Source organism: Macrobrachium nipponense, chromosome 21 (genome assembly GCF_015104395.2).
Source record: "Macrobrachium nipponense isolate FS-2020 chromosome 21, ASM1510439v2, whole genome shotgun sequence".
Classification (NCBI taxonomy): Eukaryota; Metazoa; Arthropoda; class Malacostraca; order Decapoda; family Palaemonidae; genus Macrobrachium; species Macrobrachium nipponense.
Window position 1 is genome coordinate 4018550 of NC_087212.1, and position 16389 is coordinate 4034938.

General features: G+C 38.2%; 2 protein-coding genes across 2 annotated transcripts in view; one reads left to right on the forward strand and one right to left on the reverse strand.

Annotated features, from left to right (window-relative positions):
* LOC135197558 (putative leucine-rich repeat-containing protein DDB_G0290503) overlaps positions 1-1335 on the forward strand; it is a 3163-nt gene extending 1828 nt beyond the window's left edge. Inside the window, exon 1 of the mRNA XM_064224613.1 lies at positions 1-1335. This exon is cut by the window's left edge and continues 1828 nt beyond it. Within this exon, the coding sequence (XP_064080683.1) occupies positions 1-1191 (1191 nt within the window). The 3' untranslated portion in view covers positions 1192-1335.
* The window catches only part of LOC135197724 (proteoglycan Cow-like), a gene marked incomplete in the record, with an annotated part of 434085 nt that overhangs the window by 334470 nt on the left and 83226 nt on the right, over positions 1-16389 (reverse strand).

A 16389-nucleotide genomic window follows, 5' to 3' on the forward strand; every position in this document is an offset into this window, starting at 1 on the left:
GAAGAACTCCTAATAAAGACTGAGAACAGCAATAGTCAGATCCAAGATTTGTTGGGAAAGTTAGATGGAAAGGAATGCGAAATAGAAGAGTTAAAAAATACTTTTGCCAACATAATAGAGAACATGAACCTTCAGATCCACGAAGCTCATAATAACCTGGAGGAATTGGAGAGGGCCTTGAAGATAGAAGAAGAGGAGAAAACGCACATCACAAATCTCTATGAGAAAATGACTGAGAGCAGGGACCGTCAGGTCAGAGATTTGTTGGCTAAGGAGGAGGAACTAAAGGAGGAGCGAGAGATTTTGAGAGAACAATTAGGCGAAACATTAAGTTGTGTTGCAGATATAGAAAAGTTATTGGATGAGGAACAGGATACGATAAAAGAAAAGGAGAGGCAGATTGAGAAGCTTCATCAACAGGAGCAAGAACTGCGAGAAAAGCTGCAGAAGAAGGAGAGCGAACACGAGGCGTCGTCCGTCCGAGAAAATGAGCTGGAAATTCTCCTCAATAGGGAGACAGAACTATTGAAAGATAAGGAAAAGGAAATAATTCTCTTGAGAATAAGTATTCAGGATATATTACAAGAGAAGGAGCAAGAACGAGAGAGCCTGCAAGAGCAGAATGACCACTTGCAAGAAGAGGTGATGCAACTGCAGAACAGTCTGGTAATTGCTGCGTGCAATGAAGAAACACTGAAAAGCGAGTTGAACTGTGCAAAAGGACAGCTCCACCACTTGCAAAAAACTGAGAGCCAGAATCTACAAAAATACCAGAAGTTAACAAATGAATGTGAACTATTACAGAAGACGTGTAGAAAGTTAGAAGAAAGGAATGAAAAGGTAGAAAAATGTGCCAGGGAACAAAAAATGATGCAGGAAGAAGCCTTAAGAATGCAAGATAAATACATGTTGATGGGACTTCTCAACAATATTGCTCGAAGGGATTTCAAGTTACAACGCATTTTGAGGGAGGAGCAAGAAAACACAGGAAAAGGAGGAGAAAAACCAGATATTGGACGCCAAGACTGTGGCCAGGAAACTAACCAGGAGTTCTGCTGTGCCCAGAATGACAATAGAGGATATTTAAAAAAGCAATGGTTGGATGTAACCGACATTGTAGAGGACATTCTGCACAGAGATGAAAAGTCTCCCGACAAAATGGCTCAAAATTCTGGTAAAAACCAGGAGTGAGGGATGGAAAGATATGAAGAACCTGATTCTGAGGCACCAATGCATGAGTGCTCCTGATCTGGAGACCAGGAATTTGTGGCACAATGAAGAGGTTCATGCTTCTGAGGCAGCACGAGGATAAAAGAATGCTCCTGATCCAGAGGAAAGCAGAACTTTGTGGTATTTGTGACACCAGCGAGGCACATGCTCTTGGCAGTGCGGGCGTTCAGTGATTGTCTGCCGACCTTGCAGGCCAAACCAGGGTTCGGTAGCCGAGTGCATGTTGTGCAGGGTTTGCACAGGATCACCACAGGGTCCCCCCACCCTGCCCTGTGCTTCCCCCAACCTTGTGCGACATGCATTCCTCTGCCTTACCTTGGTCTGACCTGCATGGTCAACAACCAATCACTGAGCACCCTTGCTATCAGGTGCTTGTGCCTCACTGGTGCACCCTATACCAAGTGACACCAGAGATGCACATGCAATTGGCAGTATGGGCATTCCGTGATTGGCTGATGACCTTGCAAGACAAACCATGGTTTGGCAGCTGAGTGCAAGTTGTACAGGGTTTGCACAGGATCCCCACAGGGTCCCCCCACCCTGTGGCCTGAGATCCTCCCCCACCTGTGCAACATGTACTCCACTGTCTTCCCTTGGTCTGACCTGCAAGGTCAACAGCCAATCACTGAACACCCTTGCTACCAAATGCTTGTGCTTCACCTGTGCCACCTGTACCAAATGGTGGCTGCTAAACCTGCAAGCTGAGCCAAGGTGCAGCTGGGAACTGCAGGCCTCACAGGGTCCCACCCCTTGTGTGGCCTGTTTTACAGTCTTACCTTGGTTTAGCAAGTAGGGTCTGCAGCCAATAACATGACTTCCTCACTACCAGGTGCTTCTGCCTCACCTGTGCCACCGGTACCAAATGGTGGCTGCTGAACCTGCAAGCTGAGCCAAGGTGCAGCTGGGAACTGCAGGCCTCACAGGGTCCCACCCCTTGTGTGGCCTGCGTTTCACAGCCTCACCTTGGTTTAGCAAGTAGGGTCTGCAGCCAATAAAAGGGCATCCTCACTACCAGGTGCTTCTGCCTCACCTGTGCCACCTGTACCAAATGGTGGCTGCTGAACCTGCGAGTTGAGCCAAGGTGCAGCTGGGAAGTGCAGGCCTCACTGGGTCCCACCCCTTGTGTGGCCTGTTTCACAGTCTTACCTTGGTGTCACCTGTTTCACAGTCTTACCTTGGTTTAGCAAGTAGGGTCTGCAGCCAATAACAGGACTTCCTCACTACCAGGTGCTTCTGCCTCACCTGTGCCACCAGTACCAAATGGTGGCTGCTGAACCTGCGAGCTGAGCCAAGGTGCAGCTGGGAACTGCAGGCCTCACAGGGTCCCACCCCTTGTGTGGCCTGTGTTTCACAGCCTCACCTTGGTTTAGCAAGTAGGGTCTGCAGCCAATAAAAGGGCATCCTCACTACCAGGTGCTTCTGCCTCACCTGTGCCACCTGTACCAAACGGTGGCTGCTGAACCTGCAAGCTGAGCCAAGGTGCAGCTGGGAACTGCAGGCCTCACTGGGTCCCACCCCTTGTGTGGCCTGTGTTTCACAGCCTCACCTTGGTTTAGCAAGTAGGGTTTGCCGCCAATAACAGGGCATCCAAACTAGCAGGTGCTTCTGCCTCACCTGTGCCACCTGTACCAAATGGTGGCTGCTGAACCTGCAAGCTGAGCCAAGGTGCAGCTGGGAAGTGCAGGCCTCATAGGGTCCCACCCCTTGTGTGGCCTGCACTTCATAGCCTCACCTTCACAATAATGAATCAACTATCTGTAATTGGCTAATATGTCATTGGGTAAATGGTTTTCATATCGGTGCAAAGGATATAATAGGTGCATGTTACGTAACCCTGGTGCTTGTAACGCCAGACGATCAATTTACACAGCCATGCAACTGATGTCTATGCCAGTCCCTTACAATGCTCCTGATTGGCTATTGATAAGCCAATCACAGGGCTGGAAAGCCTCAGTCTCTCTCGACCGTAAGGGACTGGCCTAGACATCAATTGCATGGGTGAAGTGAATCTACTATAGTTGTGTTAAATGATCGTCTTACATTGCAAACACCAGGGTTACGAAACATGCACCTACTATATCCTTTGCGCCGATATGAAAACCATTTACCTAATGACATATATCTGAATTATTTTGGCTGGAAACCAACTTATTAGCCAATTACAGATAGTTGATTCATTATTTATATATGTATGTATGTACGTATATACATACACACATACATACATATATAACATACATATATATATATATATATATATATACATATATATATATATATATATATATATATATAGTATATATATATATTTATATATATATATTCCATCTAATGTTAAGGAGCCCAGGTAAGCCTATTGAACTCACTCTATATATCTATGCCTTTTCAGGGATCCTTTCAATATATATATATATATATATATATATATATATATATATATATATATAATATTATATACATACATGCAAACAACAGATACATATGCACATATACACGTGCGTATATGGATTGTACAGCTGAGAAATATGGGTTAGTCTTGCTGTCAGAAATGGTGTAAGTTCCCCCTCAATAAATGTTTTCTCTCTCTCTCTCTCTCTCTCTCTCTCTCTCTCTCTCTCTCTCTCCCACACACACACACACACACACACACACACACACAAACTATTTCTTTTATGTCTGGGACCATTTTTTTTACTTTCACAAGAGAAGGGGGAAATTCAATCAATGCTCTCTCTCTCTCTCTCTCTCTCTCTCTCTCTCTCGCGCGCGCGATTGGGAAGAGAAAGATATTGATTGTTCTAGCAACCAGTGAGAGGTCAAGAATGAAAGCACCAGAGAGAGAGAGAGAGAGAGAGAGAGAGAGAGAGAGAGAGAGAGAGAGAGAGAGGTGACTGTAGCCTACAGACTATTTTTTCCCCCTTTTGTGGACGTTTCCCCTCGTGCATTGAATGGTATGACTTTCAGAGACTCCACTGATGGAGAACCTAAATAAATAAATAAATAAATATATCAATAAATAAATAAAAAAGTAAATAAAACAAACGACCGAACGCACCTGATTAGGCCTAATGGGTATATGCCGTGGCACGGGGCACACCGACCGTTAATGAAAATAATGCAGTCAGTCACGTCAGGTCAACATAACGCAAACCAGATTCGGTGCGAGAGAGAGTTGGGAGATCACCATGCTTTGATATAATGAACTGTCTATGACTGCCTTGGCAGGCCTATGTATGTATGTATGTATGTAGGTATGGTATGTATGTATATATATATATATATATTATATATATATATATATATATATATATATATATATATATATATATATAATATATATATATATACGTATAATATATATATATATATATATATATATAGTATATATATATATATATACTATATATATATATATATATATATATATATATGTAAGTGTTTACATAATAAAAATATGGAATGTTAGTCCATATATATAAAAGTCTAAAACTTAAGAGGTCAACCAGATTGCTTGCAGGAATGTGATCAGACTAGAGACGCTAAAGATGACGTATACAATAAGTATGTAGGCTAAGATAACATGCCGTCACTGTAGTCATTCAATTGTTTTATAAACATTAGTCCAAGCTCCTGCTTGAGACAACTACCCCACCGACCTATGAATCAACGGCCTACGTGATCTGTAGCGTGTCTCATTTGATTGTGTGTTCGTATGAAACTATGTCATTGTATGATTTTCATATGTTCGAACTACTGTCTGTTCCTTCATAACTTGTAACAGAGATGGTAGACAGCAGAACAGAGTTAGTGATCGTCATTAGAAGACCTGTACCTCTTTACCTAAGCGTTTATCATGTAGAGGAATAGGATTAGCCATCATCATTGGCAGAAGCGATCAAGCTATCGTTATTAGAAGACTTGTACAATCATATCTGATTCTTCACCATGTAAAACTTCAGAAGAATATAATATACTTAGTGTTTTCTACAAGAACCTCCTCACCGAACCAACATGAGTTTAAACACATCGTCGTAACAACCAACAAGATAATACCGACTTCGTAATGATCTACAAACCCCCAGACACTCCATTGAAGATGGAAGTGCAATACCAACGACTTAGCGTAAGATTATCGCTAGTCTAACATTACCTCATAGGGCGCCTTATCATACAAGGCACAAGCCCACCCTAATATTGGTGGCCAGCGTACCAGACGAACTCTACAACGTCCTACGAAGAAAAAAACCAGAATAATAAATCATGTATCATAAGAAGTCAACGACGACGGAAGCAGCAGATTCTTCAAGCAACCTAGTATCATCGTTAGTGAGCGACTTCAGAAAGCAATAAGAACTCTTCAACGACGACGAAAGCAACAGATTCTTCAACCAACTTAGTATCATTCGTTTTAGTGGAATAACTTCAAGAAACAAAACCGACGTGTCCTTTTCCTACGGCAACGGAAACTTCGTCTCTCATTAGAATCATTCAAGAAAACATCGTTAGTGAGCGTTTCCGGCACTGCAAAAAGAAACAAACCGAACGCGTCTGCAGCATCGGTTATTTTCAAGGGCTCGAATCATCGAAACAACGCGCACGGGGAAACTCAAGCCAAAAAACCAGGTCATCCGCTCAAATAGAGAAGGAGGACCAAGGCCGTGTGTCGTTATCGGAACACCGTGACTTCCACAAAAGCAAGCTAAGTACAATTTTTTATTCATTGGAGTAACTTTGAGTGTTTCCTTTGCAGGTCGAATTTCGTTATTCCTGTGGCTGAAGTTACGAGACATTCTTAATCTTACTTTTTATTACAGAAATTATCTACATCATTGAGATTTCGCTACTGCGAGTTCTTTATCTTTGAGTGTCTGTTCCAGAAGTTCTACTGAAATATCATAATCATATACTATGTTAATTTTATCATTTTGGGTGATTATTAATCCCTTACGTAACAAATTATATTAAACAGTGAATATGCGTGTTTACGCAGTGGACGTCTGTATTTATACAGATGCATGGATAGGGTCGTTAGGCACCGTAGTGATTAGAAAACACACAAAAACAAGTGGAACACCCGTACAAATCTAGATAAATTAGAGGTAACACTATTCGGGTCATGACAATAAATGCTCCTTTGCAAGTCCGATCGCAGTTTTAGCCTGAGTTTTTTGAGTTATATAAAATATCGAACCTCAATGACTCAACTCAACTTTAAAATATGGCTGGATTGCAAGGAATACATGTCTGTAAAAAACTTTCATCAGGCTAATGCGCTGACCAGGATCCCTCACTATTTCAAATTTTAGCAAAGAATGAAGTACAAAACAGTTAATATTGTATGCAGTAGTGATAACTTGTCTTATTAGTAATCGCTCAGTTCCTAATAGTTCATCATTCATTGCTTTATACGTAACCAGCAACATAATGCTAAAAACACACAATACGTTGCCGATGGTAATAAAGAGAAGGATCCTAATTATTACAAAAAGAAATAGAAACAGTAGCCCGTTCAGAATCAAACAAGCAAACTCGGTGACTGTGTCACCTAGTCAAGCGGTCAAGGTCAGTTAAATCTGCCGAGTTTTCAAAGCAAAGCAAATTCCACACAATATATATATATATATATATATATATATATATATATATATATATATATATATACATATATATATATATATATATATATTATATATATATATATATATATATATTATGACTGGTAAAAATGTTGTTACAACAGAATTCCATCTAGTAAAAGGAAAACCATAATAACAACAATATATATATATATATATATATATATATATATATATATATATATATAATTTTTGTATATGTATGTATGGTATGTATATGTATTATATATATATATATATAATATATATAATATATATATATATATATATATAAAATAGGAGCCCCAAATAAAAGGAGCCCTAAAAAACACCAAAATGTAGAGAAAAAAAGAAAATACTATATTTCTGAGACTGCTGTCTCTCTCTTCAGGTATATGAATGAGAAAAGTTTACAGAAAAGGTGGTATTATACCAAAGAGATCCGTCCACAAGTAAGCCAATTTAGGGTCACCCCCGCTGATAATTCTTCCTTTAATCTTCTTAAGCGTTGGTTTGATGAAAACTTCGTGCGACGACATCTGAAATCCACGCGCCTTGTTGAGATGTTCATTACTGCTTCTCTTTTTATTAAGGCCGATTCCATCATTTGACTCTTGTACCGGCAGTTGCTGCTATAAATTACACATGACAAATTCCAGTTTATTCTATGGTTATGTTCATTTATATGGTTGAAAATAGCCGAGTTCTGTTGTCCATACCTAACTGACCGTTTGTGTTGTATTAATCTCTGGGGAAGTGATTTACCTGTAAATCCGATGTAAGATTGGTCACAGTCCTGGCATGGGATCTCATAGACCCCAGAGTCTTTGGGAGATGTCTTTTGTTGGACGTTAATCAGGGATTTGGCTAAGGTGTTTGGGTAGGTAAAATGCAAAAGGGTTGGATTTCCCAAGGGTGTGGGTTATCTCTTAATCGTCTCCAGGTGAGGAATTTTTATTTTATTGTTGGGTGTCTCTGGTCTTGTCTTTAGGGGGTCGGTAGAAAATTACGTTTGCTTTTGAATTGCTTTCTCAATTATATGCTCAGGATACTTTAAAGACGAAAGTTGCTTGCGAATTAGTTCAAATTCTTTTTCCAGGAAATCTGGGGAACAAATTCATAAGGCTCTTAAGAATAGGTTGCTAGCTACACCTATCTTGATAGTAATGTCGTGATAGCTAAAGTAGTGAATATATGAAAGTGAGAACGTTGGCTTTCTGTATATGGTAAATTTGTATTCTGTCGTGTCTCTGATTATTAAAACATCAAGAAAAGGAATTTTGTTGTCTGTTTCCCATTCAATAATCAGAGACACGACAGAATACAAATTTACCATATACAGAAAACCAACGTTCTCACTTTCATATATTCACTACTTTAGCTATCACGACATTACTATCAAGATAGGTGTAGCTAGCAACCTATTCTTAAGAGCCTTATGAATTGTTCCCCAGATTTCCTGGAAAAAGAATTTGAAACTAATTCGCAAGCAACTTTCGTCTTTAAAGTATCCTGAGCATATAATTGAGAAAGCAATTCAAAAAGCAAACGTAATTTTCTACCGACCCCTAAAGACAAGACCGAGAGGACACACCCAACAATAAAATAAAAATTCCTCACCTGGAGACGATTAAGAGAGTAACCCACACCCTTGGGAAATCCAACCCTTTTGCATTTACCTACCCAAACACCTTAGCCAAATCCCTGATTAACGTCCAACAAAAGACATCTCCAAAGACTGGTGGGTCCCTATGAGATCCCATGCCAGGACTGTGACCAATCTTACATTGGATTTACAGGTAAATCACTTCCCCAGAGATTAATACCAACACAAACGGTCAGTTAGGTATGACAAAAGAACTCGGCTATTTTCAACTATATAAATGAACATAACCATAGAATAAACTGGAATTGTCACGTTGTTAATTTATAGCAGCAACTGCGGTACAAGAGTCAAATGATGGAATCGGCCTTAATAAAAGAGAAGCAAGGTAATGAACATCTCAAAAGGCGCGTGAATTTCAGATGTCGTCGACGAAATTTTCATTCAACCAACGCTTAAGAAGATTAAAGGAAGATTACAGGGGGGTGACTAAATTGGCTTACTGTGGACGGATCTCTCGGGTATAAATACCACCTTTTCTGTAAACTTTTCTCATTCATATACCTGAAGAGAGAAGACAGCAGTCTCTGAAATATAGTTACTTTCTCTCTACATTTTGGTGTTTTTTAGGGCTCCTTTTATTAGATGGAATTCCTGTTGTTACAGAACATTTTTACTCAGTCATATATATATATATATATATATATATATATATATACTATATCTATATATATATATATATATATACACATACATATACACTACGGGACAATGAATATTTTCAAGAAACAGCCCCATACACACATTCAATTACAAGCATGTTTAGATACACAAGCCCTTTATCATACGCCCACAAGTATGTAAATTCACCTGAATACGAAAGATGACTTCACGGGTGGATTTAACGAGAGGGGGTTAACTCAAGCCCCCGCTCCACCACCATTAAAATCCACACAGATCCGCCCCCCCTAAAATAAAATGGATTCAACGTTGGCCTTGCACGGCTGAGAGCTGAGAAGTCCCTATCGTACGACTGCCCGAGTGACCTCCAGAGAGGCCAGGCTGTAAATCTTCTATTGTTGGCTGGAAAAAAAGGTTTTTTTTCTATTTAAAAAAATAAACTGCTTTGTTCCTAGACTTTAAATCAAAGATTCATGAATGTCACGGTTTATTTTCGGCTTATTTCTCTGTTGGGCGAAGAAAAACTTTTATTTGCAACAAAAAATTATTTGCAAAAAAAAAAGAATTATTTTGTTTTTGGTTGTTATTTGCACACAAAAAAATTTGCAAAAAAATGATTTTGTTATTTGCAAACAAAAAATTATTTTATTTGCAAAAACATTATTTTGTTATTTGGAAAAAATGCTTTTGTTATTTGAAGAATAAAATCATTTTGTTATCTGCAAAAAAAAAAGCTTTTGTTATTTAAAGAAAAGAATTTATTTGCAAAAATTGTTTTATTTGCAAAAAATTATTTTATTTGAAGAAAAAATAATTCTATTTGCAAAAAAGTTTTATTTGAAAAAAAAATGCTTTTGTTATTTGCGAAGATACAAAAAAAATTTTAAAAATTGCAAAAAATTGTTTTTGCTTTTTAAAAAAAGAGTTTATGTTCCCAGCCTTTAAATAGACAATTGTTGAATGCCACACCTTTTCCCAGCTTCTTCCCAACACAGCTTCTTTCTCGATTTGAGCTCTTTTTGCAAAGCTTCATCATCCTTAACGTTCGTGTGTGTGTGATTACCCCCCTTCAAGTAGACGTGATAATTCGCCCATTACTACCCTCCGGTGGCTTTCTCTTTTGGTATTACCGTGATCCTTGCTCATGAAATATTTTTTATATCACTTCTAAAGACGGTGAAAATACCGGGATTTACAAAAAAAGAACTGACGTAATCGAGGCAGAGAACTTAATTTAAGCGAAATCTTGTTTATAAAGAGCTATTTTCGGGTAAGTGGACCCCAAAAAATATTTGCAATGTATGACAACTGACGGAATTCAATTAATATATATATATATAGATATATACATATATATATATATATATATATATATATGTATGTATAATATATATATATATATATATATATATATATATATATATATATATATATAAGCATACATACTTTTATGTAAATCCATATTATTTTGTCACCTTGTAACCCATAAATGTCTACGGATTATAACCCACGTTTAACTATCACAAACTACCACGCAAACCCTGAGAAAACATGATGTAGTTGATCTCAAATAATAATAAATAATAATAATAATAATAATAATAATAATAATAATAATAATAATAATAATAAGGTAGGTAGAAAGACCCTCTTTTATGCAAATGCGTTAAAAAGAATGGCAGAATTAAGCGAGTCCTACTTTATACATTGTTCTTCTTTCTATTTTCCTTACAATTCGCTTCTCAGGCTCAGCGATGTTTCTGAATATTGGCCAGTTACTCAAAAACCTCGCTGAGCCTAAGAAGCGAATTGTAAGGAAAAATAGAAAAAAACAATATATAAATCAACTCGCTTAATAATAATAATAACATAATTCCTTGTCTCCTCGCCAAATTTATATATATATATATATATATATATATATATATATATATATATATATATCATATATCGGACCAGAGAGAGAGAGAGAGAGAGAGAGAGAGAGAGAGAGAGAGAGAGAGAGAGAGAGAGCTTAATCGCAAACAAGCTGAGGAAGAATTAACGGATATGTTTAAAACCAATTAACAGCCGTCTCTCCTCCTCCCCCTCCTCCCCCCTCCCACTCCTCCTCCTTCCCCTCCCCTTCTCCTCCTCCTACCTCCTCCCATTCCCATATCATCATCATCATCATCATTACCATTCGCCCGCACCGCCGCCGCCGCCCAGCGATTAAAATCGCATTCGGTGACAGTCACTGCACATCGCCTGAAGTACCCACCTACTACTACAACAACCCGCGCCACCGCCCCCCTCCCTCCCTCCCTCCCTACCTCCTGCAGCGCTCAACGAATTAATTAAATTCCACTCTAGCAGCAGAACGTGATGACACAAAATCGCTCAGATATCAATTAACATTGTTTATTTCCCCTCTCTCTCTCTCTCTCTCTCTCTCTCTCTTCTCTCTCTCTCTCTCTAAATGCAATTGAGGACATCAAGCTCGAATCCTATCAGCGCAGCGCTCTGGATATTCATGCAAGAGTAAATTAGTTGACGCTCGTGTGGAATGCTTTTCCCCCCAAAACAGGTCATGGTTGTCGGTGTCAACGCGTCGGGATAATGTCGTGATTTCAAACTGATTGTGTATATATTTATATAATCCTCTGACTTCCTTCGTAAAGATCCTAGACAGCCACGTAGACGTAACACAACATTATAGATGCATCTCATTTCCATCATTCACTTTTCTTAGATTCATATATGTGACATACAATCTTCTCCCTTTCATACTTTCTCAAATATCTATCTCAGAACAAACACCAGCTCTCTTACGCGGTCTCTTTCTTATCTAAATTCGTATTGTTCCTCTCCCTTACAATCCCTCTTTCATCTGCTTACCTTCTCAATCACAATACTACCTTACTTTGTCCCTTGAATTCTAAGGAATCGTGACCCTCCTCTATATTCTAAGGAATTGTGACCCTCCTCTATAATCTAAGGAATTATGACCTTCCTCCCTATTCTAAGGAATTATGACCCTCCTATATATTCTAAGGAATTGTGACCCTCCTTTATATTCTAAGGAATTGTGACCCTATGATTCCTACAGTAATATCTACTATCTTCATCTCCGTAAGAAGGAATTGTTATTCCCTGTACTCACTTACCCGAAATCTTTCCAGCTCTAAAACATACCTTACTCAGTCAGGATCTCACCTGACATCTTTGGATACTGCTAGCCCCACGACATTCTCTCTCTCTCTCTCTCTCTCTCTCTCTCTCTCTCTCTCTCTCTCTGAGTGAATTACGTACCTGGCTGATAGCTATCTGTGGTCGAATCTCGCCATGGATCCAAAGGGGGTATATATACATATGTATTCAAGATAGTATCTCCACTCAGCTGCGAGACATATGTGCTTAGTATATATATATAACAGCTTCAAATAGACGATCTCGAATATTTTAATCCTTTACGTATTAATTAAAGGGGAAACAATCACTCGAGAACCACCAGCAATCAACCAACCACATAAAAAAATCGTACCTAAATAAAAAAAAAAAATCTCAAAACACGAACGTCAAACGTCAACGGAAGAAAAAAAAAACAAATACAGAGGTGACTGAATGAGAGAGATATTTCCTTTCCAATAAAAAAAAGCCTGTGTTCGCAAATGACAATCACGGAACTCCGTTACAATTATTCCGGGCTGCCAACGTTCGGAGAAAGAAACGGGAATAAAAAAAAAATACGAAAAAACAAAAAAGACCAACTGGAAAACAGCTGCCGAGAACATACATCCGTAATGAAAATTCCGCGTCAAAAAGTCTGCAATAACTTCCCCCTTGAACATGTCGTGTGGGGCAAGGGCCGGGGGGGGGGGGGGGGGGGGGGGGGGGGGGGATTCCTCCCAAAACGTCTCCCTGCCCCTCAAACCCGCACCCTACCCCCATGGTAGACTAAGTTCTCCACAGGCTTTTCTTGCGCGGGCTTTTTTGTTTTTAATCCCTACCGAAGAAAATGCGCGCGTATATTGTGGATTTGATACACAAGCCTTTTATTTTGTAAGAGAACGCCCAGGAGAATTAAAACAGAAATAATAATAAACACAACACAACAAGCAACGAAGACTGCAAGAAGAGAAGAGAGAGAGAGAGAGAGAGAGAGAGAGAGAGAGAGAGAGAGAGAGAGAGAGGGCAAAAGGGCAGGGCGCTTTTAAGCAAATTGCCAGGACGAAGTTTCGCGATCTACTAGAAGTCACCAAGGACTTTAATATTCTCTCTAATAACGACACGACTTCTCAGGGGAAGGAAGGAGAGAGAGAGAGAGAGAGACCCAGGAGGCAGTGGTAGAAGTAACTATTCAAAGACAGGATTATGGTATAAGACCAGATTTGGCAGAAGTGTGTTTGCTTTCATTCCAGGATAACAATGTTGTATGGATGTGCTCTCATGCAACCACACTGTATATATATAATATATATATATATATATATATATATATATATATATATATATATATATATATATATATATACATATATGAGAAAGTGCAAATGAAACTAATCGGAACACAAAAGGACAGTTTAAAATAAACCATTCGGAAAACGTAAGAAACCAGATAGTCTGACTTCTCTTTAGTATCCCCCTTGAGAAATGGGAGACGAAATGCAACAAAAAACGGGAATTGGCAACAAAAACAAAAATATACAAAACTTCCAGAGGAAAGACGCAGCAGTTCTCTTCTCTCCATCCACCCAGGCCGTTCTCATGACTATGTTTTTTTTTTTTTTTTTTTTTTTTTTTTTTCACCTGAAAAACATTCGAAAATTTGTTCAAGACCGAATAAAATGCTGAGCAATTTGCGAGCGGGAAGAGGGGAAAAAAAACCCGGGCGGCAAAAAGTGGAAAGTTATTTTAAAGTTGCAGCCCTGGAACTCAAAAGGGAAAAAATGGTAGGGAAAAAACCACAAGGGGGGGAGGGGGAGAACCCCAGGGACTGATTTTTATCGTCTTCACAGACTACAAAAGCCGACGGACTGATGAATTGAGAGGAAAAGCTTTCAACTTTAACACACACACACACACTTACATACACACACATTATATATATACACACAAATACATACTTGCACAAACACACACACACACACACATACAGTATACCCCAATTACACAAATCACACAAACTATTCATGCCAAGATACTTGTACAAATAAATTAGAGAAGATATCCTACTTACACAAATTCACAAATCATCCATGCCAAGATAATCATGAAAATGACAATATATATATAAATATTATATTATATATATATATATATATATATATATATATATATATATATATAAGTTATAAGCCACGAAGGAAAGTGAAACTGGAGTAGCTACGAGATCTTTCGACTCGGCGTCCTTTACTTAGCAGACTGACTGACGTCGAGTCGAAAGTTCCTGTAGCTACTCCAGTGTTTCACTTTCCTTCGTGGCTTATACCTTTATTTATGCATTTATCACGTTCCAAACTTTCGTGATACAGTTATACCAAGGTAAAGACCTACTACACCAGTCGGACTCAACTGGCCATTTACACAGCCTTAATGAACCGCTTGCAACGAAGACCTCATTTATATGCACTCAACTCAGGATTTACACCGACGTAATGCGAACCAGGACAGTGTTCCTGCGAGCTATAAGTGCCATCGGACCATTTCCCTACGGAGGAACTGCGTTGCTACCTGTCGACCTACAGTTTCAGTCAAACAGAATGATACATAAAGGAGATATTTATCTATTTATTTATTTATAAAAAGTTACAATCTCTCTCAAGGACTGTCTCTGTTCCCCATCGTCTGGTAGCTTGTAACTTTTTATATATTTATTTTCATATATCATATATATATATATATATATATATATATATATTATTATATATATATATAATCTACCTTTGATACCATCTTGATTGAATAAGGGGAGAGGGTCCTTTCACTAACTGTATTAATGCTCAATTCAATGTGCGTGTGAAAGAGTTTAATGTGTATCATATATATATATATATATATAGTATATATGACTGGTAAAGGTGTTCTGTAACAACAGAATTCCATCTAATAAAAGGAGACCCATAAAAACACCAAAATGTAGAGAGAAAAGTACTATATTTCAGAGACTGCTGTCTCTCTTCAGGTATATGAATGAGAAAAAGTTTACAGAAAAGGTGGTATTTATACCAAGAGATTCGTCCACAAGTAAGCCAATTTAGGTCACCCCCGCTGAATAATCTTCCTTTAATCTTCTTAAGCGTGGTTGAATGAACACTGCGTCGACGATGTCTGATGTCCAATTCCCTTTTGAGATGTTCATATTATATATATATATATATATATATATATATATATATATATATATATATATATATATGACAGACGCATAAACAAGAAAGATCGCATAACAAAGGGGTCAGTTAGCAAAGCACAATAAACGAATGAAAACACCACAATCAGAAAAAAAAACAAGCAACCTACATAAACAAGACCAAACAAATGCGCAAACAAAAAAAACGCACACAAAACATGTACAGAAGAATAAAATGGAGCAATAAAAGTAATACAAAAAATACAATAAATAAATAAAAATACAACAACGAATAAAAGAACCGAAGAAGATAAATGGCGTCCGAAGCGGTTACACGCCAAATATATATATATATATATTATATATATATATATATATATATATATATATATATATATATATATATATATACAAATAGCTGTCACAGCTTAGTACCTGTGTTACACCTGAGTATATATATAAAAGGGGGGGAGGGGGGATTGTACTTTTGTAGATGAAAGGCTACAAGGGACTGAGCCGCCGCCCACTCTGGATAACCATACAAGTGGCGTAAACAACCCACAGAGTCCGAACTCCCTCCCTAATACGCCTAATACAGATCTTTTCTGAGAGCTTACTGTTGGGATTCTCTCTCTCTCTCTCTCTCTCTCTCTCTCTCTCTCTCTCTCTCTCTCTGTGTAATTGCATTACCCCCACACAAGTATACAGAACCCCATGTAAACAGGATGGTATCTAAGGGAGATAATATTTATTAAAAAAAAATACAAATTCTTTTACGACAATCAAACGATGAGGGCAGGAAGCCCTTGAAAATTGGTAACATTTTTAATAAATAAGTAAATAAATAAATAAATATGCATGTAATAAACAGCTGATATTTAGTATCTTTTTTTATATATAAAAGCTTCTCTCTTCCTCCTGAAACATAG